General features: G+C 41.7%; 1 protein-coding gene across 1 annotated transcript in view; it reads right to left on the reverse strand.

Annotated features, from left to right (window-relative positions):
* Positions 1-2,971: 2,971 nt before the first annotated feature.
* Positions 2,972-27,616, reverse strand: part of FNDC1 (fibronectin type III domain containing 1) — a 67,592-nt gene continuing 42,947 nt past the window's right edge. Inside the window, exons 12-20 of the mRNA XM_032684189.1 lie at positions 25,524-25,592; positions 23,444-23,605; positions 21,235-21,465; positions 19,480-19,588; positions 11,388-11,467; positions 8,947-8,976; positions 6,599-6,760; positions 6,008-6,130; positions 2,972-4,588 (exon numbers count right to left, since the gene is read on the reverse strand). Of these exons, the coding sequence (XP_032540080.1) occupies positions 4,473-4,588; positions 6,008-6,130; positions 6,599-6,760; positions 8,947-8,976; positions 11,388-11,467; positions 19,480-19,588; positions 21,235-21,465; positions 23,444-23,605; positions 25,524-25,592 (1,082 nt within the window). The 3' untranslated portion in view covers positions 2,972-4,472. The remainder of the gene's footprint in view (positions 4,589-6,007; positions 6,131-6,598; positions 6,761-8,946; positions 8,977-11,387; positions 11,468-19,479; positions 19,589-21,234; positions 21,466-23,443; positions 23,606-25,523; positions 25,593-27,616) is intronic.

The raw sequence follows: 27,616 nt of genomic DNA on the forward strand, positions 1-27,616 counted from the left end.
TGGGCTCATCTTTACAATCCCATTAGGCCACTGAAGATATCAACCAGATCCATCACTGCCAGCCAAGCCTTCCTTCCCCAGGGCTGAACAAACCCAGTGCTTGCCCTTTCCTTGTATGTCCTGTGCACCAGTACCCTAACCATTGTGGTCACCCTCTTGTGACCGCTAAAGAGAGAAGTGCCTCACTGAGCCCACTGACTGTGTCATTGCTAATGCACCTTGGCCTGTCGGTGAGCTTCATTGCCACAAGTATGTGCTTCCTTGGCATGTGCCATGTGGAGGTTCCCCAGCTCTTTTTCTGCTGATCAGGTCATGTTTGGAGTTGGGTGACACTGGCACTGAGGAGTTATGGCAACTGCTGGCACCTGAGGACCTGGTCCCTGTGAATTTTCTTGACACTGTGATTATTGCACTCAGCTACAATCCTGGTGGTGTTCTCCTTCAGGTGCTACTTCCCACTAGGGTCATATTTTTCACTGACTGTTGTGATGCAGTTCGCAGAGTCCTGCGGGAGTGCTTCCTGCTTTTTGGGACACACAAGCATGACAAGAAAAGGAGCAGCAGTACAAGACATGGCTTTGTTTTCAAATGTTACCAGCTGAGGGCCCTCAGGCAGGCTGGCAGGGCTCCATGGGTGGGACTTTTTCAACATGCATGGATGCCAGTTTTGCCTTAGGAAGCAGAGCTGGGCTGCTGCAGCATTGTCCTTATTCCCTTCTGCATTTACCTTATTCTCTTCTGCCAGAGGAAGACAGCTCTTCACATGAATAACATCTATCTGCCTGGTGAGAAAATAGGACATGGGTTTTGTGGAGAGCAAACTGTAGGGAGGAACCACAAGCATCATTTCACATTGTTCGGAGGGTTGGGTTACCTCCCACGAAGGCCTTCTATTATCTTTCCAAGTGACACCCAGTGCCTCCTTCATCACCAAAGAGCTCTTCTGTTCACATGCCGGGTCCACATGCTGGGCTTTGGCTGCCCCCAAGAACCCTTGGCATGTCACATGTTGGCAATTGTTCCTGATGCCTTTGGGGCAGAAATCCCAATTCTCACAAAAAATATGGTACAGTGATCAGAGATTAGCATCTGGAGTTGACCAGGGTCAGACAATGCTTTGAGCAGCTTCTTTGCTTGTCTTTTCCTCCCCACCCCTTCCTCCGTTGTGTTTTTCTCCCTTTTTTTTAAACTCTGTACAATTCCCCACCAGGCAGGGCCCTGGCATCCCTCCACCCCTCAGAGACTTGGATCAGAGGCAATGCAGGCCAAGCTGTATGAATTTTCTCTCTGTGGGGATCCTCCCTCTCCTCCATCCTTTTCCCTCAAGAATCATTTCAACAAGAAGGCAGGGGTAGCGCAACACCCCTCAGAGCCTCTGAAGGGACATGGCATTCTCTAAGCTGGCGCCAAGAGCTTGAAGACCAGATGTAGATGTGGCTTTGCCAGTAAGAGGGGCATGGGAGGAGAGCTGACAGAGGAAAAGACCCATCCCTCTCCCATTAGCACCATCTGGAGCTGTACAACATTCCCTGATACACAGGGCAGTCACAAAGCTGTACAGCTATTTCAATTGAGATGAGATTTATCTCCAAGCGGGTGTGCTGCTTCTCCTATGGTGGCAGAGCAGGACCAGTGTGTCATGGGGACAGCAGGGAAGTAGGGAAGGAAAGGGGAGGGCAGCTCACAGCTCAGGACACTGACAGGGCCTTAGAGAGATCTGGATGGGACATGGCCTTCCTGACCCACATGGTCTTTAGACACCTCTGTAATCCCACCACCTCTTAGGTGAACATTGACCAAGATGAGTACCATCTCTTCAAGAAACTAGCTAGTATCACAATAATATGTTTACCCTGCAAATGGGGCAAAGGATGCAAATGTGTCAATCACATCACCTCAAATCGCACAGATAATTTACCTAGACCTCAAAGTGAAGGGAACAGACTACATACCATTGCACTTCATGTGTTTCCCTGCTGTGCCCCACTGCTGACTCTGCCCCAGCTGGTTTAGTCTCATAGAAGATTTACACTGGAAGGGAAGAGTGCCCTTCCATCCCTGCCCCAGCACCCTCCAGTTCCTCCCCCGCTGAGGCTGCAGAAAAAACAACAATCTCAGCTCTTCACCCATAATGACATACCTGAATGGGACTGTCCCACCCCAAGAGTATTTCCAGAAGGGAATGAAGGAACCATGTCTCTGCAGATGAACGAAACAAAATCTACTTGCAGTCTCTGAAGGTGAAATGCAGCTCTTCTGCAAAGCTGCTCTCTGGACAGTCACCCCAGCCTGTACTGCTGCAAGGACCAACATGTGGGACTTTTCACTTTCCTTTGCTGAACTGCATCAGTTTCCTGACATGTCATTTCTCAAGCGCATAAAAGTCCCTCTGATGAGCAGCTCTGCCCTCTAGCACATAAACCACTCCCCAGCCTCAGTTTAGTATCAGCAGCAAGCTTGCTGATGCTGCACTCCACCTATTCACTTCATCCTATTGTCCAGGTCATTAGACTGTACTGGATCCTGCACTGGCCCTGGGAGTGGCACTTGCAACCAGCGGTCATTTGGACTTTGCATTTTGAGCCTCAAAACGCAGCTAATTTCATACCCACTATTTCTAAAGTCTAACTATCCAAGCCATATTCCACCAATTTCGCTACAGACACACAGTGGGAGACCATGCCAAGCACCTTACACAAGCCAAAGTCTATGACATTCACTGTTCTCCCGTCTGCACAGAGGAACTCGTCTCAACAAAGAATATGATCAGGCAGGTCAGGCATGATTTTCTATTGGTAACTCCATGATAACTGCTAACCATCTTCAAAACAGAACAACACATTCACATGCTTCCAGTCCCTTAGAAAAAGTTGACACTTACTCCTCTCCCAAGGAGGACTTTTCAAAAGCTAACAATTCGTCACTTTGTCAGATTACATGACACAGATGACCAGAAAGGATGAAACAGAAGTGGAACCACGTATCATAGGTTTATTAGGGAAAAAAGTTATACTTCAAGACCATATATTTTGCACTGTACTGAAGAAAAAGTATGTGAGAATAATTAAAATGTTAAAACCCAAATCACCATAAAAAAGAAAATGCTCTTTTAATCACTTTAGTACCTTTTTTGTCCCCATACAATTTAAAATAACTACAGGAAGAAACTCAAAAGCTGTTAGAACTACACTACATCTAAGCTGGAACAAGAGTGAGAGAGGAACCAGAGAATGGATCAGTTCCCCAGGTATACCTTTTATTCATGTCAGCTTTTGCTTTATGATTTGGTTGGAAGAGATTTCAGTAGTATTGCAAAGGAAGTGTATCCCAATTGTCCTTAGGATGGACCATAGTCAAATGAGCTTCCTGCTAGTTGACTCCTGTGTTGGTGACTTGGGCTTCTTTTTGGAGGGCAAATAAGTTAAAAGCAGTTTCTAATTTGCAACTTACTCATCCTATGCCTCTGCACAGTAACGTGAAAGGTACTGACAAGGAATAAATAACATACAAAATAAGATGAGAATGGATTGAAGAAAAGTTGCACAACAACTTTTAAATAGCAAAGGATAGAAAGTTTAACTGATGCTGATAAACTGCTGTGTATGTGTTTTTGCTGGACTAACAGTGCCACTCTAACATAGATAGAGGGGTAGATTCCCACTGAATGTCCAGTCCAAAGGTTGCCAAGGAAGTGAGACACACGTCTTTGATCAGTAATTCAAATGTTACATCAACAGTACTCACAAGAAGAATATAGCTCTTTCCTTGGTTAATATATTGTGCATAGCAATATCTCAAAGAATTAACAGCACCTTTTACATAAAAATTCCAAACATATTTATCTAGTGAACAAGAAAATCTCAGCATCTCTAAACAGTACTTTTGCAGATGTACAGTACTGTATTTATATAGATATAGATACACATATATCTCACAGTGAATTTACACTGTGAATGACCTGGTGATTAGTCCAGCAGTGGGTGAACCCACAGGGTAAGTCTTCAGGAGAATAAATTGCCTTTGGTGGGTGGCCAGTTACATGGCATGATTGCATAGGGGAGCCCCGTTGGGAGGAAAGGACAGTTTAGCATCCCATTAAGCAAGCACAGCATGCTTAGGTCGTTCCCGTAAGATATAAGAAACTTTCAAATTTTCATGGCTAATACAGTTCTGGTTTTCACAGGCCGCACATATTGCAAACTTCTCTCTATGCCTTAAAGACACAGAAGGAAGGTAGGACACCAAACTTATATCCTATCCCTGCTTTCAAGCAGAAATCAAGCAGCACCACAGATACAGGCTGGTAAAGGATGTTCATGTTTGGCTTCACGAGGGTTTCTTGAGCAGCTGGTTTTCACTGGTTTGCCTCATTTACCTTTCTTTTTTTTTTTCTTTTCCAAATCAGTTGCTCACAGTCCTCTGGTAGAAATAATTTGAAAAGCATGGTCTGCCTAAGACAGGAAAACAGATTGCTACCATTTTCCTGGGATGGGCACACCACACTCATACCAGCCCACATAGTAGTAGGGTGTTGTGTATCCAATGCGTCCAAATGATACAGGTTCCTGGCGGTACTGGCGGTAGTACCCTGTCAGGAGAAAAACACCAATTTGTATTCCACAACAAAGACACAGTAATTTAACAAGAGCAACAGATGCAGTGAGAGTCAATCTCACAACTCAAACGAAAACTTAAAAATGGTCTGGTAGGCAATTATGTCAACAGGGTATTGGCTAGCCCTGGTATTTGGTCTAGATCTTTCTTGAATGATCTAACTCTGGTTCTTCATATTTGTTGCAGCTTTGACTGGTTTTACTGTTCAAAATCTCTTTAACTATTGTGTAATGCTATGGTCTGCCAAAGAGTTTCTTCCTTTAACCCCAAAAGGTGGGCATATTTCAGTTGTGTTTATGAAGTTTCTAAGTCAGTTTAAATATATAAAGGACTCTGGGGCAAAAAAATACCATCAAATCATATTATCTCACAGGGCTTCAGGAAGTGTCAGCTTTTCAAAAAACAAAAAGGTATCATTTCATGCAGTAAATATTGAGTTAAGCTCTCCCTTCCCCTTTTTCTTCATCTGCAGAAAGAATGTGACTGCTTGAAGCATTAGAAGAGGTGCAGCATTCTTGTTCACATAGCTCGTGCATTGGAACATCTGAAATATTCATGGCTTGTGCCAATAATATAACTTTTGCGTGCTCTCTGTCTCCTAGACCTAGTTATACACATCTGGATTAATCATCCTTCTTCTGAACTGAGAAATACGCTACTTCCCAGTGATATATTAGTATCAGTGACTTTTTCAGTTTCTTCCTGGTAACGCCACCATCAAAAGAATATCAACAAATAATTTAACATAGAAACCATTAACACTAACTGAATAACTTAAACCAACAGACTTACTGAAAAGATTGGCTGACTTTCATGACTGGTTTCATTTTGTGAAGCAAGCTGTTGCCTTCCTGGCTACATGAGCTGAGCAGTTTACTCAGAGGAGCTCCTTCAAGGTGAGAATTTTCACTCAGAGAGAGTTATCTACCAGGCCAGAATAAAACTACTGACCTTAAGTCACTAGACATACTCATTCGTGTTTTGCATTGAGTGAATTGGTTAGAAACCATTCACAAAAGCCATATTTTCAAATATGTTGCTGGTTCTTCTTGGCACATGGAAGAGTTTTTGTACCTCAATTCAATGAGGCAGGTCTTATCATTAAGAGAAACATCTCACAGACCTATACAATTGTTTCCTTCTGTCTTTGCATTTTGTTCCTGTAAAGCATTTGCCTTATACGCCCCTCTCTTTCTGTCTGTCTTTCTTTCTCCACCCTCAAGCTGTCTGGGACTTTTATAACTTGTTTTCACCTACTGCATCAGCTGGACTATTCAAGAGAGCTGCCAGCAGCTGTGAACAGCGCTCCACTCTGTGCTCTGTTCCTTACCCCTTAATCCTACAGATGGGATGACAGGCACCTGGCCAGCATCCCACTCCCCCATTGCTGTACCTCGGATGGTGGGCAGGGCTTCAATGTACGACTGAGGTCCTGTTCTTCCATCCAGGTGTGAATCCACAAATTGGCAGTGGTCCTCGCCCCTTCCCCAGCTATCCCCAATGCTGTAGAAGGTGTCTGAAGGGTGATACAGACAGATTACTTAACTCAGCAATACTTTTGTTTGGGATGTTCTTTGCCACCAGGAAAACAGACGTGGAAGAAAGCAGGAGGAATGTTACAGCGAAAAACACAGTATTACCAATAAGCAAACAGCGGCTGGAAAGAGGGAGAATGCCACCTTCAGAGTATTGAAGAAGAAATTATGGAAAATAAATGGATTACAGCTCCATAAGGAGTAGACCCTATTTTGCAAGTCCATGGGCCCTGCACCATAGGTGATGGGTGGAGAGAATTTCAACTATACTAGTCATTTGAATATATCATGTGAAAGTAAATACACCCATATAAGCATTAGCATTAATTCTTCTCAAGAGAAGGACTCCCACAGAGCCGTCACGCAATTCTTTCACATATAAAATGAAGAAAGTGAGAAGACAGAGATGGCAAGTAATCATATTTCAAGAAATTAATCTTGGTGCCTACCTTTCAGATCATCACTGAGGTAAATTTTATACCTTAAGGAGTTGCAAAGAACCACTCCTACAAACTTGCGGTACCAAGTTCGTTTCACATACTGCTTGCCAGTGCAGTCTGAGTAGGTGGGGTCATATTTAAAAGTGAATGGGATCCAGATAGGCTCACCGCCTTGGGGAAAATAATAAATTCCACATTAGAGACAGACTTCAGCATTTCAATCTGAGTTTTGCTGAGGTTAACATTTAATAATATGTTTTACAAGACACACTGCAGCAGATTAATGCATAACTTTTCTATATCCAGAAATACTACTTCAAGAACAAATACTGTTAAAAAAAGAGAAGAGAGGGACTTGATTAAATCCCTTGTAGGCAGTAGACAACTGTTAAATTGATTAAAAAACATGATTTCATGTACTGAACCACAGCTTTAAGTAAAAAGTCTCATTCGTTTTAATAAGAATTCTTCTTTACCTAGTATTACAGTTTCTTTCCTCAGCATGGCCTAATCTCAGGTCTGACAGTGACTTGCATTTTAAGACTAAGTACAAAACTTAACCCTAGTACTGAAGAACAGATGTTAAGAATTCTGTAGTAACAGCCTGAGATGTGATTCTTGCTATCTGGTTAAAAAGATCATATCACAAATGTACTTTTCTGTTTTGTTTCTCAGATTACATCAAAACAGATGAGTTTTCAACAACAAACAAGTGAGATCTTTCCTGGGGAACTCTGTTCAGAGCACTGCTGCAAAGGAGAATGCTTAACTGTATTGCAAAAGACTAAATGTTCCTACTGCCTTACCTAAATGTTTGTTTTATACTAGACAAGACAATATAATTTATTTTGAAATTGCTGTTGTAGTAATGTATACAGAACGATACAAAAAGTTTCCAGTGTGATAATTGGTATTTTTGTCTCTAGCTACAGCACAAAGTCCTGATTTTACTGTGCTATTTTGAGGTGGTTTACAAATGAGATTGAAAGTTTTTTTCTGTTAGTCATTCTTCCTCCCTCTCACTAGGCACATAGTCCAAATCCTGCAAACACTATCATGTGATCAGCAATCCTTACAACTCCACTGGTGTGAATAGAAACGTTAACTGTACTGATTTTACTCAGCCACACAGTGAAGGGATTACAGGATTTTAGCCACAGATTTATCTTTAGCATAAAACAGTAAACGATTTCTTGAATGCAATTTTGTTGCTGTGAATAATCTGCTTTTGCCCATCACTTTTGCCCACCTCCAAAAATCCCGAAGGATAAACTTAGCATGACCTGCACTGGATGTTCAGAATCTCTTAATTTCCACAAGTTCCCAGAGCTCTGCCATCTCTTTTTGGTCTGTCTTTACTACTGCGGCCACATGAAGTATTTTCTCTTTGTCCAGTTGGAGAAGAAACTACAAGTGCAAAAGCCATCACCTTCCAAAGCCTCCATTCTTTGTACAGACCAACAAAGTAATGGATAGCAAAAAAGCTGAAGGTGTCTGGAAGGGTCACCACTCTCAGAGGCCTCTCACACTGACTACCAGAGACATAGTGTGCTCTGCAATACCTGTGCATCATCAGAGACTTCTGAGAGGACACAGAAAAAAAACCCAAGTAAAATAAAACAGACAAGGAAGGGAAATGCTGGACACTGTTTTCATAAACACTGTAGCAAAAAAGCTTCAGAACCAAGCATTTTAATTGCTTAGGAAAGCTGACAGAGTATAGTGTATAATAACTATGAGGGGGTTTTCTTCTGCATCTCTTCTGAGAGCACGTACTGCCTGGGGTTACCCTACCAATGTTCACATCAGCAAGGTTAGTCCCAGCACCAGGAAATCAGATCTTCTGATTAGGGGCTGAACTAGCTTACTGCAAATTTGGAAACAGCTCAACAATCTCGAAAGCTCATCAGCTTTGTGGCGTATCATTTGGGTCAGTAGCAAATCCGTGAGTTTTTCAGCATTTATAAGGGCATGATGATTTTTATAGATGAACATAAGAACTAGAGAGACAAAAACCTGATGCTGCTATTCAAGCTATGCTTAGGCAACTGAAGGACACAGAGATACAGAAGGAATAGAGTTTAATGCTTAATACTAAGCAATTTAAGCCTTTGTACCAGGCAGAAAGATGGACTAAAATCAAATGCTTATTCGAACATAGCTTTACAAGATTTCTTTTCAGAAAACAGAATAAGGGGTCCTAAGACAAAAAATGTTTTGTGAATTAGTCCCATGAATTACTACCTGCTTAAAACTGTAACTAAAACTGCATGTTTAAAAGTTTCTAACGTCTATATTCTAACTGTTTTGCACAGATTTTATGCACTTCATGAAAGAAACAACAGAGTAAGACTTACCAGGTGGTCTGACAATGAGAAGAGGATTGTCTAGAAGAATAAAACAAATAAAAAATTTAGTATTTTTTTTCCAAATCTGGTTTTATAATATGAAACATACAGTCACTCAACAGGATGACAGTACAGCATACATAACTACATTATGAATGTGGGACTTACATTTTCTTTTCAATTTGCAGACCTAATGTGTGTTTGTTATTCTGCTGTTTCCTCAGTTAATGAAATTTGCCACAGGATTGTATATTTATTTTGATACTGTAAAAACTCTATTGAGATTAGTATCAAAGTCCAAAGCCAGCTTTGAAACATTTCCTCTTCTCAGAAGGTCCTCAGAGTAGGAAGACATTTTCACTGTACACTTTTGAACAAATAGTGGGCCTGTCCTCCAACAGCAAATATAACCTAACTCTTGCATGCAAACCTCGGTCTCAGACATCCATCACATTCAGCACAGTTCTTCAGTGCTATTAATAAATATGTGAAATTTATAATTTTAATCCTTTTTGTCATAGTGGCAGAAATTTTTGAGGAGCTCCCTGGGCAGTGCAATGTGCAGTGTCCACTCCCTCAGGAGCTTCTTGCTTGAAAAACTCTTTAAATAAAGAAAGATGGAGTAAGGATAACAAAATAACATGATCTAATGCATTAGCTTCTCTATATTCATTACACTGCAGTTTCTATCATCTCTTACTATACACAAAATACCCAAAGAAAAAGCATGGTGGTTGTCTACTAATGGAGAAGAAAAATTCTAGGAAGTTTTAAAAGTTTGATAAAAGAGAACGATGGGTTTCTGATCTCTTCAATGTGTTACTAGGGGTGAGATTGAACATTTTCAATAAGCTGCTTGATCCTATGATGGCATTCTTTATTGAATATTCCCATCAGCTCAAACCTTATGGTTGCATTAGAAGACGACTCTGAATTAGCAATTACTTTCTCTTATGACCTATTCCATCACTGTAACAGTACCACCTGGCTTTGCATTTAGCAACTGTTTTTGTACTTATGCCACCTTATGGAGAGCCACCTTTGGCTACACAACAAACAAAAGATCAGTGCTGCAAACAAAACTTTAAATTTAGTGTACTTAACATGTTAAAGCTCACTGATTTTGGATGGGAAAACTAGGCATTCAGACCCATAGACTGGTAGCCAATTAATCAGGAAAACAATCTGCAAGATACAGTACAGAATCAAAGAATCATAGAATCATTTAGGTTTGAAAAGACCTTTAAGGATCACTGAGTCCAACCGTTAACTCAGCAGTGCCAAGTACTCCACTAAACCATGTCCCTAAGTGCCATATCTACATGTCTTTTAAATACCTCCAGGGATGGGCATTCCACCACTTCCCTGGGCAGCCTGTTCTAGGTTCCAGCCTGTTGACAGCCCTTCTCTGGACATGCTTCAGCACCTCAAAGTCTTCCTTGCAGTGAGGGGCCCAGAACTGGACACAGCACTTGAGGTGCAGCCTCACCAGTGCCGAATAGGGGGGTACAGTCACCTCCCTGGTCCTGCTGTCCACACTATTGCTGATACAAGGCCAGCATGCCATTGACCTTCTTGGCCACCCAGGTAATATTAAATATAATGCTTGGATTTATACTTGAGCTTCTTACTCCTTTAATGAAAATCTGAACATGTTACCCAGGACCATTTTCTTATCTTGCATTTTTGTCTCCCTTCTGTGATGACTTACTTGCACAGTTCTTAGTGGAGTTTCTGAAGTGAGCACTACAGAGTGAAGTCAAATGAGCAAAGGCAGAGACCACAGAAGCCCCATGTTGTTAAAAGGGCAGAATTTGCAAGAAACAACAGACCTTTCACTGAAGCAAAGACTGAAAAATTTGTCCTTAATTATTTAGTGAAGTCATTGGCCTCTGGCTTGATGGAAGTAGAAGAAGAAGAAATGGGCAAAAATAGCTCATTTAACATACTATTTTTAGAAGAGGGTGTTGCTCTTGAATGTACTATTAGCCCTGTGAAAGAGCAGCATGCCTTGTCAAAAAAAAAGAGCAGAGAGTTTTGTCTGTCCGATGGAACTGTTGCCTTCTATATTTCTTCCAGAGACAACTGCTTCCAACTGTTTAGCTGTCCAGAATTAGGAAACTACTTTACTAAATGTTGGTCAATCTATCAAAGATATTAAGCTTCCCATTGCTTCTGTATTGTTGAATGTTAGTATTCTTGTACATTTGAAATTCAGCCTCCTGTTCCCCTAGAGTTCACTTTATTGTCACTTACATTTTAATAGTGGCATTAGGAGTGCATATTATTTTCCTGGCTTAACTGATAACAAATAATTAAAGTAAAAAAAAAAATTCAAAGCAGCAAGATCAGGATAATCACCATTATTAGCATGCTGTTTTCAGTCATTGTCTTTCTACATCTCTTATTAAAAATTCAATTTTGAGATGAAAATAAAAAGCAAACCATACCAGATTCTGTGATAAATGAGACGGAAGAGCTAACAGGTCCATAACCAAAGGGATTCTTTGCCTGAACTTTAAAATAATACCTGAAACAAAAAGAGAGGGGAAATAAGATGAAAACAGATCCCAGTGCAATGGCTAAATTATAAGTAATTTAAAACAGGGTAAGAATCAAAACAGCAGAACAGCACCGAGTGTCCTTTTCATTAAATGGAGTTGGATACTGAGCCAGGGTATGAGCTGGCTGTTACAGACAAATGTCTCCTTTTTGCAATTGCTCCCATGCATATTTTTGGATCATTTATTTATATATCATCTCCCTTCCAAAAACCACATACAACTATATCCACTTTCTATGAAACAACTGGTAGCAAAAGACTAAAAGAAAAAGTTGCAAGGAAATAAAATTCTGATCTCAGGAATAGTTTTAAACCAGACCAACACCTAGGAAAGCAGTGATGTAAACTGCAAACTGAAACTGGATCAGATTTATATGCGATCAGAAACTAAGCTTTTGACCTTTATGTAAAAACTCCAGCAGCATTAAGATCACAATACTTGAGTAATACAAGGCAGCATCACATGTTGCCTTATTGATTCCCCCAAAGTTTTTAAATCACATGCTTAAGTCAAAGCACATGACTCACCACCAGAACTCCATTCTTTGCTCAAGAGAAGCAAAATTATCCTCAGCCTTACAGAAGAATATGTGTAAGCACATTTTAGTTCATTTCCAAATACAATGATTTTTAGTTGATGCCTGCCTTGTCATTTTTTTCCCAGATTAATGTTTTCTTCTTTTCCTTTTATATTTGTACCAGTCCAGCAGAAACCAGTTAGAATGAAAGATTACTGTAAAAATTTCCAGCACAGCATTTTTTAAATTCCTGCGTTTAGGTTTTCCTTTCTTTCTCCCTTGCTCAAGTTCATTCTTGTAAAGAAATTAATAAAACATAAAAAATGACTGTGCCTCTGTAATATCCACATCTCATTTGGATCTTAATTTAGGCTCTCACCCAAAAGCAGACATCTTCAAAAGATCTATACATGACTTACATAACAGGTCAAGTGATTACTTGCATGGATGGTTGCCACCAATGGCTGGATTACCTTACATGAAAATATCCCATCTGAGTGGCTGGCCTGATGCACCTCAGTTTGGGAAAGGGAGCCCGCTTCATTAAAAATATCAGGCTGCTCTTGGTGGTGAAGCTCTCCCCATCCTGCACAAAAAACTGCCAGTGCTGGTTCTCTTGCATGGGCCACACTGGGCTGAGACATGATGCTTATACTTTACAGTCTCCCATGCATTAGGAAGATCCAATACAATTCTGTTGCAAGAACTTTGCCGGTTTTAGTCTGCCACTCAATTTTTACAATGTGCACTTTCCTGTACCATCAGTTGTATCTTAGACACAGAACAGAGCCTGGAGGTCACTCCTGAAAGGGCCCTCTCTGGCCTAAGCACCAGCTAAGCACATAGGAAATTATTCATAACAATAAACCAGAGGTGACATGGTTGAACCAGCCCTTTGGCAAAGGTGACTGCCTTTTTTTCACAGAATCACAGAATCAACCAGGCTGGAAAAGACCTCTGAGATCATCGAGTCCAACCTATGACCTAACACCACCCTGTCAACTAGACCATGGCGCTGAGTGCCACATTCAGTCTCTTCTTGAATACCTCCATGGACGGTGACTCCACCACCTCCCTGGGCAGCCCATTCCAATGTCTGATCACTCCCTCTGTAAAAAATTTCTTCCTAATACCCAACCTAAACCTCCCCTGGCACAGCTTAAGCCCGTGTCCTCTTGTCCTACTGCTGGTTGCCTGGGAAAAGAGACTGACCCCCATCTCACTTCAGCCTCCTTTCAGGTAGTTGTAGAGAGTGAGGAGGTCTCCCCTGAGCCTCCTCTTCTCCAGGCTAAACAGCCCCAGCTCACTCAGCCTCTCTTCATAGGGCCTGTGTTCCACTCCCTTTGCCAGCCTCACTGTCCTCTGGACACTCTCCAGCACGTCAGTGCCCTTCCTAAACTGAGGGGCCCAGAACTGGACGCAGTACTCAAGGTGTGGCCTAACTAGTGCTGAGTACAGGGGCAGAATCACTGCCCTGGTCCTGCTGGCCACACTATTCCTGATACATTAAAAGAAATATTTTTTATCAAGTAAGGTGAACTGCTTTGCCTCAAAATCAAACTGATCTTTATGAAAAGGCTAAAAAGATGTGCAAGTAACACCCTTCTGTCTTCATCAGAAGGGTGGTAGTCACGTGAACACTGGGTTTTGCCATGAAGCAAGATGGTTATCTCCAGGATATGGGCCAGGACATCTTCTTGTTTACTCCTTAAAAATTACAGGTGGGTTGTCTAGATGAAATCAATGCGGAAGCTGCAGGAATTGAAATATTCTCGACTTCATCCATGGCACCAGATTTACCTTGCACCTGTGTCAGACCTGGAGCACAAGCATGGTCAGACTCTCTGTGGGACACGTTCCCATGTCTGCATGGGGGACGTGTCCCCTGTCTCTACTGTGTCCTGCAGCTGATACCAGAGAACTACTCCATTTCTGCTTTCTTCAGACAGTTCTGCCTTTAATGAATGACTATATGATGTTCACAAGCAACTCACAGCTTTCTTTAAAAGAGACGCATGATGACGCAAAAAGAAAACAGCAGAATTTAGCAGAATAAATAGCAGAATTTAGCAGTTAAATAGCAAAATTTAGTAAGGCTGTGCTTTTTGCTCATGCCTAGCACAATCCTCTTACTGGCAGAAAAATTTCCCCCTGGTTTTAACTACTGACCTTGCTTTTTGCATAAAAGAATGTTTAGCATGGCTGGGGAAAGAGGACAGGGAAGGCAAAAAACCTCCCACGTGCTCCTCCACTTCTGGCCACCTGAGCAGAGCATGGCAGCCTGAGCTCTGCTTTAATCCAACGTTGCCAGTGTTCTCACGGGGCACCTGCACCCATCCATACCTCCTTCATCCACTAGCACTTTTTCCACCCGGATTGGGACAGGAGTGAGCAGCACAAGCATGACCACAGGAATGGGACACAGCGCAGTGATTCCTCATGCTGGCTCACGAAACAACCACAACACAGCACCAGGCTTAACTGACTTAACTCACTACCTGCTCTAAATACTTCAGAAGAGCAGGAGAAAAATGTTTTCCAGCTTACACCTCTTCCATGATGCTTCAAAACATAGTGGAAACATCTATATGTATGTCTGATGTCCCACTGCTTCCAAAGCAGTATAATTAGGTACCATGTTTGCAGCAGGGTGGCACCTTCTGAGCAACCCTTTCAATGCACTTAATTTATGTGTATTAATGGCAGCTTCAAACCATTCCCATCAGATATATGAGTGTGATGATCCATCTCTGAAACTGGAGAGAGAGCAGCCCAAGAACCTTGTGCTCCTATTTAAGTAGAGAAAAACATGCAGGTTTGTATCCAATGTGTAATGCAGGAACTGATTACCTATGGAGTCAGGACAACTGTGCATTCAGTTGTCCTGTTACATACAGAGAAGCCCATCTGGGACACAGAATTGTTCAAGCTCCTGCCTGACTGTCTAAAAAAAAAAATCAGCGATGAAGTTATGAGCACATTTTTCTTCACAAATTGGAAAATTGGTTTCTAAGCCTTTATATATACAAGAAGCCTCTAGTCGTACCAGAAAGAGAGTCAGGTCTCATGACTCACTGACCTGTGATTTAGACATAAACATTGCTATGATTGCTGTATTAAGAACATCAATAAAATAATGCAGTCAGGATATATTTCTTTCTCAGACATGACAAATAATAAAGAAATTGCCAAAGCCTTTCTAGGTCCAGGAATCTGACATTTGCATTAGTCAGAATCCTTCAGCTGATGACTTTGCCAGGAAATCTCAAATCAGTATAACTCCACTGGTTTTCATCACATAAATACATGAACAAAATTTATAATATATAATTTGATTGAGCTTAGTTTACACTTTGCTTAGGCAGAACTGCACTTAATTGTTACCAATAGGCACAGAAGAATCACAACTGCCACAGATGGAGTACCATTTGTTGTTCATTTTCAAAACAGACCAGAAAAAAGCTTTTTCTCCTAAAGTAAAGTTCCTTTGAGATTTTATTTACCAGTTCTACTGATATGTCAAGAAAGGACATAGTAAACTGTAACTGGGCAATGAATTTGTAATATTTTTTTTTTATTCATTTAGACTATATGATTAATTGTTCACCAAACCTGTCACTTGGAGCAAAATTATTTTATTACTTAATTCAAGATGTCTCCCTTCTCTGGGAATTAAACAGTTGGCACTCGCAGAACAAAGTGAGATAATCACTTAGCATGATAATTAGAGAAGCAGCTTTAAAAAAAAAATTAGTTAGCTGTAAATTCCTTTTTCCAGACTCTCCAAAGGCATGCCTGCATGGATCCCCAGCCCTGCACTCAGTGGCAGGCTGAGATGCCAGCCAGGGATGCCAGTCAGCCATGGTGTGCACAGTGGCACTGTCCACACATGCTGCAGGTGGCAGGGCAGGAGCCATAGCACCATGACCATGTGCCAGCCACGAGGATGGTGGAATGGCTGCTGCTGGACCTCCGGCAGTGCTGGGTGATAGCCAGGGTGGACGCACAGAGGGGATGCAGGCAGAGTACGTGTCTTCTACCTGCGTGAGGGAAACTGGCATGCCCAACCCAGTGACTGGGAGGGACAGACATGTGCTGCTACCCAAGAAGGGTAGGGGACAAGCCAATATGACAGCACCCCATAGATCCACTGTCCAGCAGGAGCAGTGGATGAGGGGAAAAAGAGGCTGGGAGGGAATCAGGAAGGACAGCTTTCTCCCCACGGCAGAGGCTAAAATCCTCCTACAACTGCACCATCCCTTTCAGATGAAAGACACTTAAATCAGCTGCCTGCAGGTTCACAGGATAGTGCAAAGTGTCTCCCTACATAAAAAACGGTCCAGCATTACATCTCTCATGAATAGTTACAACAAATATTATAATAAGACAGTAGAGTCGAGGTGGAACAGGACCTTCCAACACAGCAGGTGTGAGGCATGTATGTGCCACACAGGTCTACCACTTGCACAAGACAAAGGTTTCATTGACATCTTAGCTCTTCTGTGCTGCCCTGGTGGCACACAGCAGCCAGCTGTGGTTGATGAAGCTTGTGGCTTTGCTTTAACAGAGATACAGAAAGGAAAGAGAAATTTCTGGTGCGTCTGGACAGAAGATCCAGGCTCTGTTTGCAGTTGTGAGCCCTGAGTAAATGCTTGAGAACTTCCTATGTACAACACCGGAATTGGTAGCAGGCACTATGAGATCAAAGTGTTCCCAGATGAAACATAACCCAAGTGGACAGGGAAAAAGATTTCATGAGACATGGAGATATGGTGATAAACGACAGCATTTTAAATCATGACAATCCCATCAGGCAGTGACACAGGTTTCCTGAAAAAAGGCAGAAAAAAGTCTAAACATGCTCAAGAAGGAGACTGAAATGTTCATGGCAAGGATTATAATGTTTGTGACTGTGGATTTAGTGGTTGAGCAGATGCTGTCCAGCCCTCTGCACCGTCTTCTGTGACAGTTGAGAATTAAGGTTAGGGAAGAGACATTGTCAAAACTGCTGTTTTAAAGATTTATTAAGGTTTAAAGTAATTTTAGTGTTTACAATCACACATCACAAGGAAGCAGCTCCTGTGCCCACTGAAGCCGACCAGAGTTTCACTAATGGAAAAACTTCCACTTCTCAAATGGGGTCAGACTAGTCCTCGGAAGAAAACTTATGACATGGATTAAACAGAGATTTCCGTTTTGTTTGTAAAACCTAAACACCAGGCAGATGTTTTCCAGGATATGGTGACAGCTTCAAATCTTCTCTGGGGTTGACTTCAGCCAAGATGCCAACTTGTTTCTCATACGCTGCACATGCTGCAAAATTGCACCACCCATAGGCCCTCATGGGACACCCAGTAGCCAATAGCATCTTACAGTAAATCTGACTGAATCTGAGATTTCTCACAAAATACACTAACAATGCAAACACAAAATTTTTAGACTAACCTCAGCTTTCACGCCATATTTTCTTAATTAGTCATGGGGTCTTTTTGCAGAGGTTAGGGAGTTATTTTTAAGACAGAAAATATTCAATCAATTCAGTCTGTGGATTTGGAGAATGTAAATGAGATTGGCTGATACACACAATTTCTCTGTTATAAAGATCCCTCCTTCTCCACCACAGACCCCACATGAAGCCTTTATTGCCCTTCAAGAGCATGTAACAGGGACCAATGGATTACACCATTTTCAGGAAGGTGCTGGGGAAACAATATGCCTAAATAAATAGCACTTGCTTGAACCTCCCTACACTGAAACAGAACCTTAATATTCAACAGGACAGTCACTACGTTCATGGAGATGCATGAACCTATAACCTTGCTGTTCCTATAAAACTCCATTCAAATACAGAAAAATTGTGAACTTCTGAAGCCTGGAGTTAATGTACATCTCATCAAATGAGTCACAGGTTGGCAGCTCAACTCCCACCAATTCCCCTGCATTGAGCGTTGCCAGGACAGAAGCTGCAGAACTCCTGTGAGCTTCCACTGCAACCACTCCTTCTGGTGACCTGGAGCCCTTTAAGTGTTGGGTATGAGAAGCAGAGAGTTATCTCTAGCCTTCAACACTGTCCTTGGGGCATCAGGAGAGGGAGGCTTGACTGAGAGTCTGAAGAGGTGAGGAACCGGAAAGGGGGAAATGGCACAGAAGCAAGAGACGGAGGGTCCCCTAGGAGAAGCTGGGGTGTCAAAGCAATGCCTCCCTGGCCTGCATGGGGGACAAGGTGAGAGTGGAGGAGTGTATACTGATGAAAGGGAAAAGGGCTGGGGATATAGAGGAGCCTGGGATGTGGAGGGAGGAACTAGCAGCAAGAGGAGAGTCGTCTGGGGAAAGGGTGTCTTCAAGTCACAAGGACGTGGATGCACAAAGGCAGAAACTGCAACTGTTTCCACCACTACCTAGGAGCAGTGTTTAGGAGATCTCAAACCTCTTCCATCTTGTTATAACAGGTGAAAACCACAGATAAACTGTGTCCGAAACCACCTTCCATACATTTGTAGCTACAATGTTTTGTAATGAGAGCACTAGCAGATGTAGAGCATATAACTGAAACTCTCTACTGTGAAATAATTTTGCCTTAACACACCATGAACGACCCTAAAAGGCTTTTATTAAGCTCTAGATTATTAATCTTCAGAATAAGTGGTCTTTCTTTACCTCTTGGATATGTAAGAATAGGCCTCACGAAGCATGTGACTGACAGTACGATAGACAAAACAGGAAAGGATAAGAGGGCACAGTTTTTCCTGAATTTCAGACTCAGAATTTGAAAGAAAAGTCTGAAAGACAACAAGCATCTCTGAAAAGAAGTAATTTTAATGCAGTCCCTTTGTGGCCATTTACTTCCCACCCAATTCCCACGAATTATTCCAATATCAGGCAAAGCACGCGTTCTTGTTCTGCCATTTCATTGAGATTTTTTGCAAGATACAGACCTAAGTCTCCTGCCAAACTGACTTCTGATGAATCACCACAGCCTCACTATACACCACCAAGCCTTCTCTTCCAGCACAACCCATGTGAACAAAAAGTGAAAACAGACCAGTGGGCAGCACTTCCTCACCAGCCCTCAGGTATCAAATCTTGACCAGACCAGTATGTGGGAATGGCCACATCACATCAAGAATATATTTTAGTATACTCTTCCCCCCCAAACATTTGATTCAGTTATGCAAAAGACTATAAAATGCATTTTAAAATAAGATTTTCTCTGTTACTGATATGTGGTTTTATACACACAAACACATATCCATGTACACAGTCATCTGCTCCAGGGTTAATATGGTAAAGATATCATGTAAGTAGTTGTGCAGTTTATAGAGCAATTTGCTCTCAAACAGATTGAGTAAAATCTAAGTCACATGTAAATATTTACACTAAGACCAAGAAAAACAACTGACAATTCTCAAAATTTGTTTTACTTCCTTAATAGAGCTGAAAAGGAGTGGGTCAAATCCTTACCGTGTGTTGGGCTTCAGGTTCTCAATCGGCAAATGAGTAGACCCTGCAGTCCTGGTTGACCACTTATTTTTTAAAAAGTCATCATAGGATGCACTGTATACCAGATAGCCTGTAAACAGGAAAGACAAATAGTTGTGAGGATTCTAAATAAATTTTAAGTAAATGATATCTCTAGGTGTTATGGTGAATTCTATGGGTTAAAAGGAGTAGAAACATCTTTGAATACGGAAGTGATTCAATGCCTAACTCTTCTGGAAAACTCCAGGCTGTAAGAATTTCCTGTCATTACCTAATGATGTTACATCAGAGGATGGCACCTAGGTGTGAATTCTGATTTAAAACACAGTGAAGGCAAAAAGATGACAGAGGCAATCCATTCACTGCTTTAAGTGATACATGGACTGTGCAGAGACTAATATAGTTAGAAATACCAGAGGATTTTTTGGGGAAAAAACCTGAAGTTATACAAACTGTGCTCATTAAGCTACTGTCTCAACAGTCTTGAATAATGAAATACTGTGGGAAAGCTACCACACGGCCTGTTCAAGTGCCATCTTCTCCCTTCCCAGTCATTATTGCTGCTTCGGTTCTGCCAGTTCTCATCCCTCTGCTATGGTGTCAGCTGCAGAGCTGGGCGAGGATCCTCCAAAACTGGATGTTGGCACCAAAGCAGTGGCCTTTCGAAATGCTCACTTCAAATCTTTTGGGTCCACTAACAAACAGGATTAATTTCTAAAATATTTTGGTTATTTACTCTAGTGTTTTTCTAGCAACTTTTGAGATTCATTCTTGAAGTCCACTGGGATTTTCTCTGTCTCTCAGAAGGTCTAGAGACATTAAAGGAGATTTAATTTAATACATTTGTTTAATATATTCCCCATCTCTGAACTTTGTCAGACTGATATTTCAGCAAAATTCCAGCAAACCAAGCTAAGCATAGCCTGGGCCACAGATTCCAAGATAACTGACTTTTATACATTATTTTCCTAAAAAAAAAAAAAAGCAGACTAGAAGATCAGCATGCCAGAAGCCCCTCTACAGGCAGACCATTCCTGCAGCCACACTCAGGACCCAGGCACAATCCAGACTGGGTTGTCTGCTTGAAACGGACTGAAGTTGAGTGTGAAAGATGCTCCAAAGGCAGGCTGTGGAGGTGCCTGTGGTGGAGCTGAGGCCACTACCTGGGGGAAGAAGTGCTCAGTTGAGCAAAGCACTATCAGAGCTACCATGCAGGTAGGATGCGATGCCTTCGGAAGCACTGTCACAAAATCAGTGCCAAAATTGAGATATCTGGACCAACATGGGCTGGTCAGCCTGGCACTGAGGGTTGATGGAGAGACCCTTCTCTTCACGAAGTAGCTCACCTCCCTCAGAAAATTGCAGAGCAGTGAAACATCAGAGTCATGAGTCATCAGCTCAGTTTAAAAACTGTCATTTGAGAAAACCTTTCCCCAACAGTAGGACAAGAGGGCATGGTCTTAAGCTCTGCCATGGGAGGTTTAGGTTAGATATCAGGAAGAAATTTTTTACAGAGAGAGTAATCAGACATTGGAATGGGCTGCCCAGGGAGGTGGTGGAGTCACCGTCCCTGGAGGTTTTTAAGATGAGACTGGATGTGGCACTTAGTGCCAGGGTCTAGTAAACACAGCGGTGTTGGATCAAGGGTTGGACCTGATGATCTCGGAGCTCTCTTCCAACATGGTCAGTTCTATAATTCTCCATTACACCATTAGGAGAGCAAACTTGGGAGAGTACCTGTTACCATGTCTCCTCGAGCAGGTTTAGCCCAGTCCACAATGACAAAGGAATGACAGCCTTCAACTGCCACGACAGTGATGTTGTGAGGGGCTTTCAGGGGATGCTGATCTTTCTCTCTGAAGTCATTAGGGATGATTTCATCAAGGCTGTCCACTTGGAAGTGCTCCAGGGCCTCTGTCAAGGAGCATGGGGCTGCTGGATCTTTACTAAGATAGGTCACATAAGGAGCTGGAAAAGACAAGGAAGGGTGGCATGTAGTTAACAGTTTGTTAGGTACCATAGAGTAGCACACAGGCTGCCAATTTCTTGAAAAGAAGAGAGTCAAGTTTTGTGATGCATTTTAAAAGTCCTCCCCTCCCAGCCCAGAGACTGCTGCCAACAAAGCATGGCTCAAAGTCAATTTGATTGATGAGCAGGGGGAATGGGATGCCAACATTCAGGTCTACCCCACACTCACAATTGTACAAAATTACGCAAAGACAGAAGGATTGTCTTTGCTAGAAGAAGCAGAAGAGAGCAGTCTGACTGCAGGACTCTCTACATGCTACCTCCAGCTGCTCTGGAAGGTAGGATGAAAATGTCACCCAAACTCTGCTTTTCCACACATGGGAACAGATCCCTGACAGGGCCTTTGATCATCTAAGACTTTACAGGTGAGTTAGTTCTTACACAAACAATATGAAGCTGCTGTGAAACAACAAAGGCAGTATGAAGACTAATTCCAAGGTGAAGTCCAACCAGTTTAAATGTATTGTTGTTGTGGTCCCCTGGGTACTAAGGGACCAGGAGTCATGAGTCTCTATCTTACAGGCACGTGCTCCCAACCTGTAACTTCTATTTTTAAAAGCTTTATTCTGACTGGAATTGCACTTCAGTTCAGGAAAAGATTAAATCATCTTTTTATTGCCTTGAAAGTCACCGTAACATTCAAAGTAAGGACTATAAAACTTACTTTGGAAATGTTTATTCAGTTGCAATAATACAATTCATTGAAATGGTAATATTATTTCCCTAGTGCCTTGAAATGTTCATAAACCAACATTTCTTGGTTTATCTTATTGGATTTCATGCCCTAAAGGAATTTTTTCCAGATCTTGCAATGAAGTTAAATTTAGCCAAACGAATCAAGAAGCACTGTCAGTGAGAGAGAGGAATAGAAACATCATGAAATTGTTTGGATGAGGAAACTGAAGATGCACTGGAAAAAGTCTTGGCATATATAAAAACAAATTTTTACTGCAGCAGCAGAGTTCCACTCTAAGCTGCGTGAAGCTTGTGGATATTGGAAGGGAAGGCAATGCATGGATTAAAGATGATTCTCCATCCCCTGAACTCCCATCTGAAATGCCAGGTGAGTCAGCAGCTGATCTGACCTCAGTTCAAGTTCCAGCGGTATGTAAAGGGCTGGAGGGGGTGTCACCAGTCTGGGGTGTAGGCTGGAATGCAGTACCTTACAATCTCCAAATCCCTCTGTTCTGGCCCCCAGCTGCTTCTCTGACAGAGAAGGAGAGCAGCTCTGAAGTCAGTGCTGCAACAACAACCTACACACTTGAATAGCTCGTGTACACAGGAGACAGCCTCATGGCTCATGTAATGTATTGGAGGTTCCTTCACCAAATTCCTTCTACAGAGCAAACATACAAATAGCAAAATCAAATTTATCTCTATTGAATCTATTTTTTGGAAAGTTCACATCCAAAATGCCCTTCATTACTTGACTTTGAAGCACACCTTTGACATACATGCTTGTGCAAGGTGGATGAAATCACTGGGGTTGCATGGGTCAGTGGAAAAGAATCAAGTCCCCCAGAGGAAGACACACACCTACATGGAGACTTGCACTGTTTGAACCACTGGTGTGAAGTTTGATGCAGTTAAGCTGAACAAAGCAGTGGAATAGACACTCTTGCTCTCTTACTGACTTCATCTAGATTGAATATGATGCAAACCACAAAGCAGAGCATTCACATTGAAAGAGTACAAAGAGGTTTGAACAAAAGTGGTCCCCACAAGTAGACATCCAAGCATAGAAGCAAGGAACAAGGTACTGCTCTTTGGGCTTCTGAAGTGGCAGTCCTTAAAAGGACCACACACAAGTCTGAGGGATGTGTTTGCACAATGGTCTCAGCTTAAGGGCTGACCTTGCTAGAACAAGAATTCTTTGCAGTACAAGTAGTAAGCTACATAAACCAAAGGGCATCCTTACCAGTGAACCGCTTCTTTCCAGCGATATCATATTCTGACACAGGGCCAGTGCCAACAACACTAGTCTCCGGATAGACAACTTCCAATTCTGTTGTCGTAGAAGCAGTGGTGGTGGTTACAGTGGTGGTGGTTGGTGGCGAAGTGCTCTCAAAAAACTCGTAGTCTTCAGAGGAAACATAAGATGAAAATGTTAGCATACTTCATCTTATTTTGGCTTAAGTATGAGAAAGGAAACAGTTCTGTCACCAGCCACAGTCTCAAAGGAGTGCAACATACACTGCTCTAGCTGCTGCACACTCCTTACGGGCCTCCAAGTGGAGGTTGGTTGCACCTCAGCCTTGCAATGGCTTCTATCAAACTAATGGACAGAGCACAAAGTCTTTGCCTTTGAATAATAGTGTTGTTGTTGATTTAGACCTCACTCACAAATTTAAATAGAATGGCAGCAAACAAATGTATTCATACGGCAACATCCTGAACTAGCATCTGCTACCTCCCTTCGCAACCCCCAAGAGAAGATGGCATAGTAACTGAATCCCTGGTCAAAACCCTCAGATGCCAAATGAAGGAGATAAGGGAGTGAAAAAATGGCTCTTTAAGAAAACTCTTAACTCTGTGTTGTTATTTTAAACCACTACAGGTGGTTCATACTGCTCTTAAACCCTCCTGCAACTTGAGATGTGGAGTCTGGCACTTGTCATTTGTGGTCTCCCACTTAGGGCCATTAAGGAAGGCTAACTGGCCCACATGAATTCTGATATTTAGTCCTATTAAATTCAGTGCTCTTTGAAAAGCTACTGTGCTACCTGACTGACACACAAAATGAAGGGAAAGTAGCATCTGGCATCCTTGCCATGACCTCATGCAGGCTGGGGGACTTGGCTCATGGCTTTGAGTATTTTGTTCTAAACCGCTAAAGCATATGTTTTCTGCAGGTGACCTGTACCTAAGAGGAAGCCTGGCAAAAGACCTGTGGACTGAGGATATTTTGCATTCATGGGGATGTAAGGAACATGCGATGTAGGTCTTGTGCAGTTTTTAATTCTTTCTCTCTTCCTCATATTCTAAATGTCAGTCTCAGTATGAAGTGATCAGAATTAAAAGCTCAAACGTCTATGATATCTTCCGCTCAGCTGCTGCACTCCCTTTTTAAGTGCTTTTCTGTTGTTGGTTTGACTTAAGACTCAGCATTACAACCACAAAGAAAAAAACTATCATTATTCTAGAGCCATAAATTCTATTAAAAGAGCTTTTTGTTTAAGTGAGGTCTGTACTTACATGTGGGTAGAAGCACGAGTCTGAGGACTAAAAGAGATAGAACTTTAGATAGCACTGATGACAGAAAGTGAATGCTATTTCCAGTAATTGAGAATTTGCATTCCCTGTGCAAACTTATAATTAAATGCTGGGACTTGAGGCTTCATCTTCAGCTGAGTTTTGTGTGTCCTGGATTATAATATCAAGATGGCATGAATATAACTCTGCAAAAATATTTCCTTCTTCTTCTTTCATCTAACTTCAAATCTCTTTGATTGAAATTCTACATGAATTTAGCAGATTAATTATTTTATATGTAGGTGATCTTATTCAGTATGAGCATATTTAATTGTCTAAATACAGACTACACATTAAAAAAAAAAGACAAAAAAATATTCATAGTGCTGTAGAGTGCTAAAAACTCACTAAGGTATTTCAAGTTTCCAGGGCTCAGATACTATTTGGATTTTCAATTTCAGAAGAGTTCATTGACTTTGACTGGGCTGGAGTTATAAGTTGTACCAGAGGAAGTGAATTCAGGATTGAAGCAGTGTCTGTATGACCCAGCTCTGAATATAATTGATTTCCTCAACAGGTTCCTGTTAGATTGCAGGATCGATAGAAAGGGACTTTCATGTCCAGAAACAGGTGTCTTTGCAGCCTTTCTCTTCACATTTGATCCAGGACTCTTCCAGTCCACCACCCCTTGCTTAAGCTCCCATTCACCAATCTGCCCCCTTGAACCCAATTCCAGAGAAAGAAGACAGAAAAACCCCCAGCCCCAAACATGCCACTTGCAATAGACTTTTACAGTTAAACAGTACCATCATCATATATCACATATGCCTCTGGAGTTGCTGTCGTATCTAAATCCAGTCCCGAGAACGTATCTACTGGAGAAAGAAAAAAACGCTTTAAGAATTCAATAAAATACTTCTGGAATAAAGTTTAATATAAAAATATTTAGCCAGTTAATTTGTAAAGAAATAAGATAACTGCCTAGTTTCCAAATAACACAGTGACAGACTGCTCTGCATATTTAGAATAACAGATGAGCAGCTAAATGCAGTAGCCAGGAGTTTTGCTGGGGGAAAATGGGTTTAAGGCTGCTACTCAAAATCAAGAGTAATGCACCTGCCAGGAACTCTGCCCCAGGCCACAGTGGCTCTGGACCAAAGGTAGGCTGCCAACAAATACGTAACACTCATGTCAGGATTTGAAAGTATTTTATAGTCTCAAGAGCAGCAAATGTGAAAACATTATATAAGAAAACAACCAAGCAATTAAAATACTTCCGTCCAAATATTTTTGTGGAGGTATAAAAAACAAACAACCCACAGGGCCGTGACATTTACAGACTGTGTCAATGCTTGCAAGTAATGAAGCCCAAAAGAAATGGATGTGTAGAATGAAGTACTTGGTGCTGGATTTTCTGGGGTTTTACTTCGCACTAGCTCTAGTCTGATCCTGCGGAATGAAGGCCCATTACAGGTTGGGTCACACACATATAATCCTGAAGCACTGCTTCTGCTTTAGTTTCATCCAACAGGAATTCAGTTTGTGCACACAAAGATTGCTCCATGATGCAAACGAAAGCATAGCAAGAATGGATGATTATGAGGTGTACATCAATAACACACTCCTAATCCACCCCAAAAATAATGCAAATGCACAAAAAGACTTCTCAGAGGCCTATTCCTTCATACTATCTCAGTATCTCTTCAGGTCATGAATCCAGCACCAGATACATCAACCATCAAGTACCTCATCTGTTGAATCCTGGAGGCTTTCCTGCACACTCTGAGAGACACATTTCTCCACATATTATTCAGGGAAGTCAAAGAGTACACAAAGCTCAGAACAGTCATAAAAAGCCACGCAAACAAAGCAAAAGCACTGTGGTGGAACCCAGTGCAGGCATCATCAGAAGTCTTCAACGAAATGCTGGGAGTGGCCAGTGTGTGAACAAAGACAAGTGAGAGACAGCGTTGACCTCCAGACACTTCACATAAATTGGTAATGTAACACTCCATATGAAAGTAATAGTGTTATTTTCACCAAGCCAGTAATACACACAGTGCAAAATTTCAACTACCAATGTTAAATATTTCACAAACATAATCTGAATTACACATTTTCATTTTGCAGATTTTTTTTTTTGTTTAGAATAAACAATAATTGTATAAGACTGCTTTTTTTCTCCTACAATAATTTTCTTTTAAATCTGTAGTGTGGTTTCAATGCCAAAATAAGCTTTGAAAACATAGGAAATGGGTTAATCCTTGTCAGACTTTCATATATCAGAAACTGACATTTTCTTATGGTAGACTTCTGCAGTCACTCTTCAGGAGATCATCTCCTTGGAAGTCACTTGACTTCTCTGAGGGTAGTCAGTCACAAAGTAGTTCTGTAGATCTCATCACAATTGACCAGCATCAACCAACAGCTATAATGTATGTGCTCAACTTTGTCTGACTAAATCCAAGTAAACAAGAGGATCAGACATGCAGAAATTTGAAATCCTTCATGGGCAGATTTCAGCTCATTCACATGTATTAGCTAGTCAGTCTTTCACCTACCTACAATCCAGCAAAGCCAAATTTGATTTTCTATTTTCGTACTCAACTTCACTGTCTGTGCTTGTTTAGCATCAGCTGTGTAATGGTGACGATAGGAGTACTTCCCAAAAGACCTCTCATTTTATTATTTTCTGTACATACACCAGCTGCAGTTCTGCAGCTTGCTCCATCATCCTTCACTGAAGCTCTTGAGTGAACCCTGCCTGTAACAAACAAGGCTAAGTCTTCCTATGGTCACTTGCCATAGCCTTTTAACATCTATAAGGACAGCAGACTGTGCATCCATCCCTTGATTTTATCACATGTAGCACGTGGTAAAGTTTCTATCAGTTTTTTTC

This window comes from Chiroxiphia lanceolata, chromosome 3, assembly GCF_009829145.1.
Source record: "Chiroxiphia lanceolata isolate bChiLan1 chromosome 3, bChiLan1.pri, whole genome shotgun sequence".
In the NCBI taxonomy this organism is placed as follows: Eukaryota; Metazoa; Chordata; class Aves; order Passeriformes; family Pipridae; genus Chiroxiphia; species Chiroxiphia lanceolata.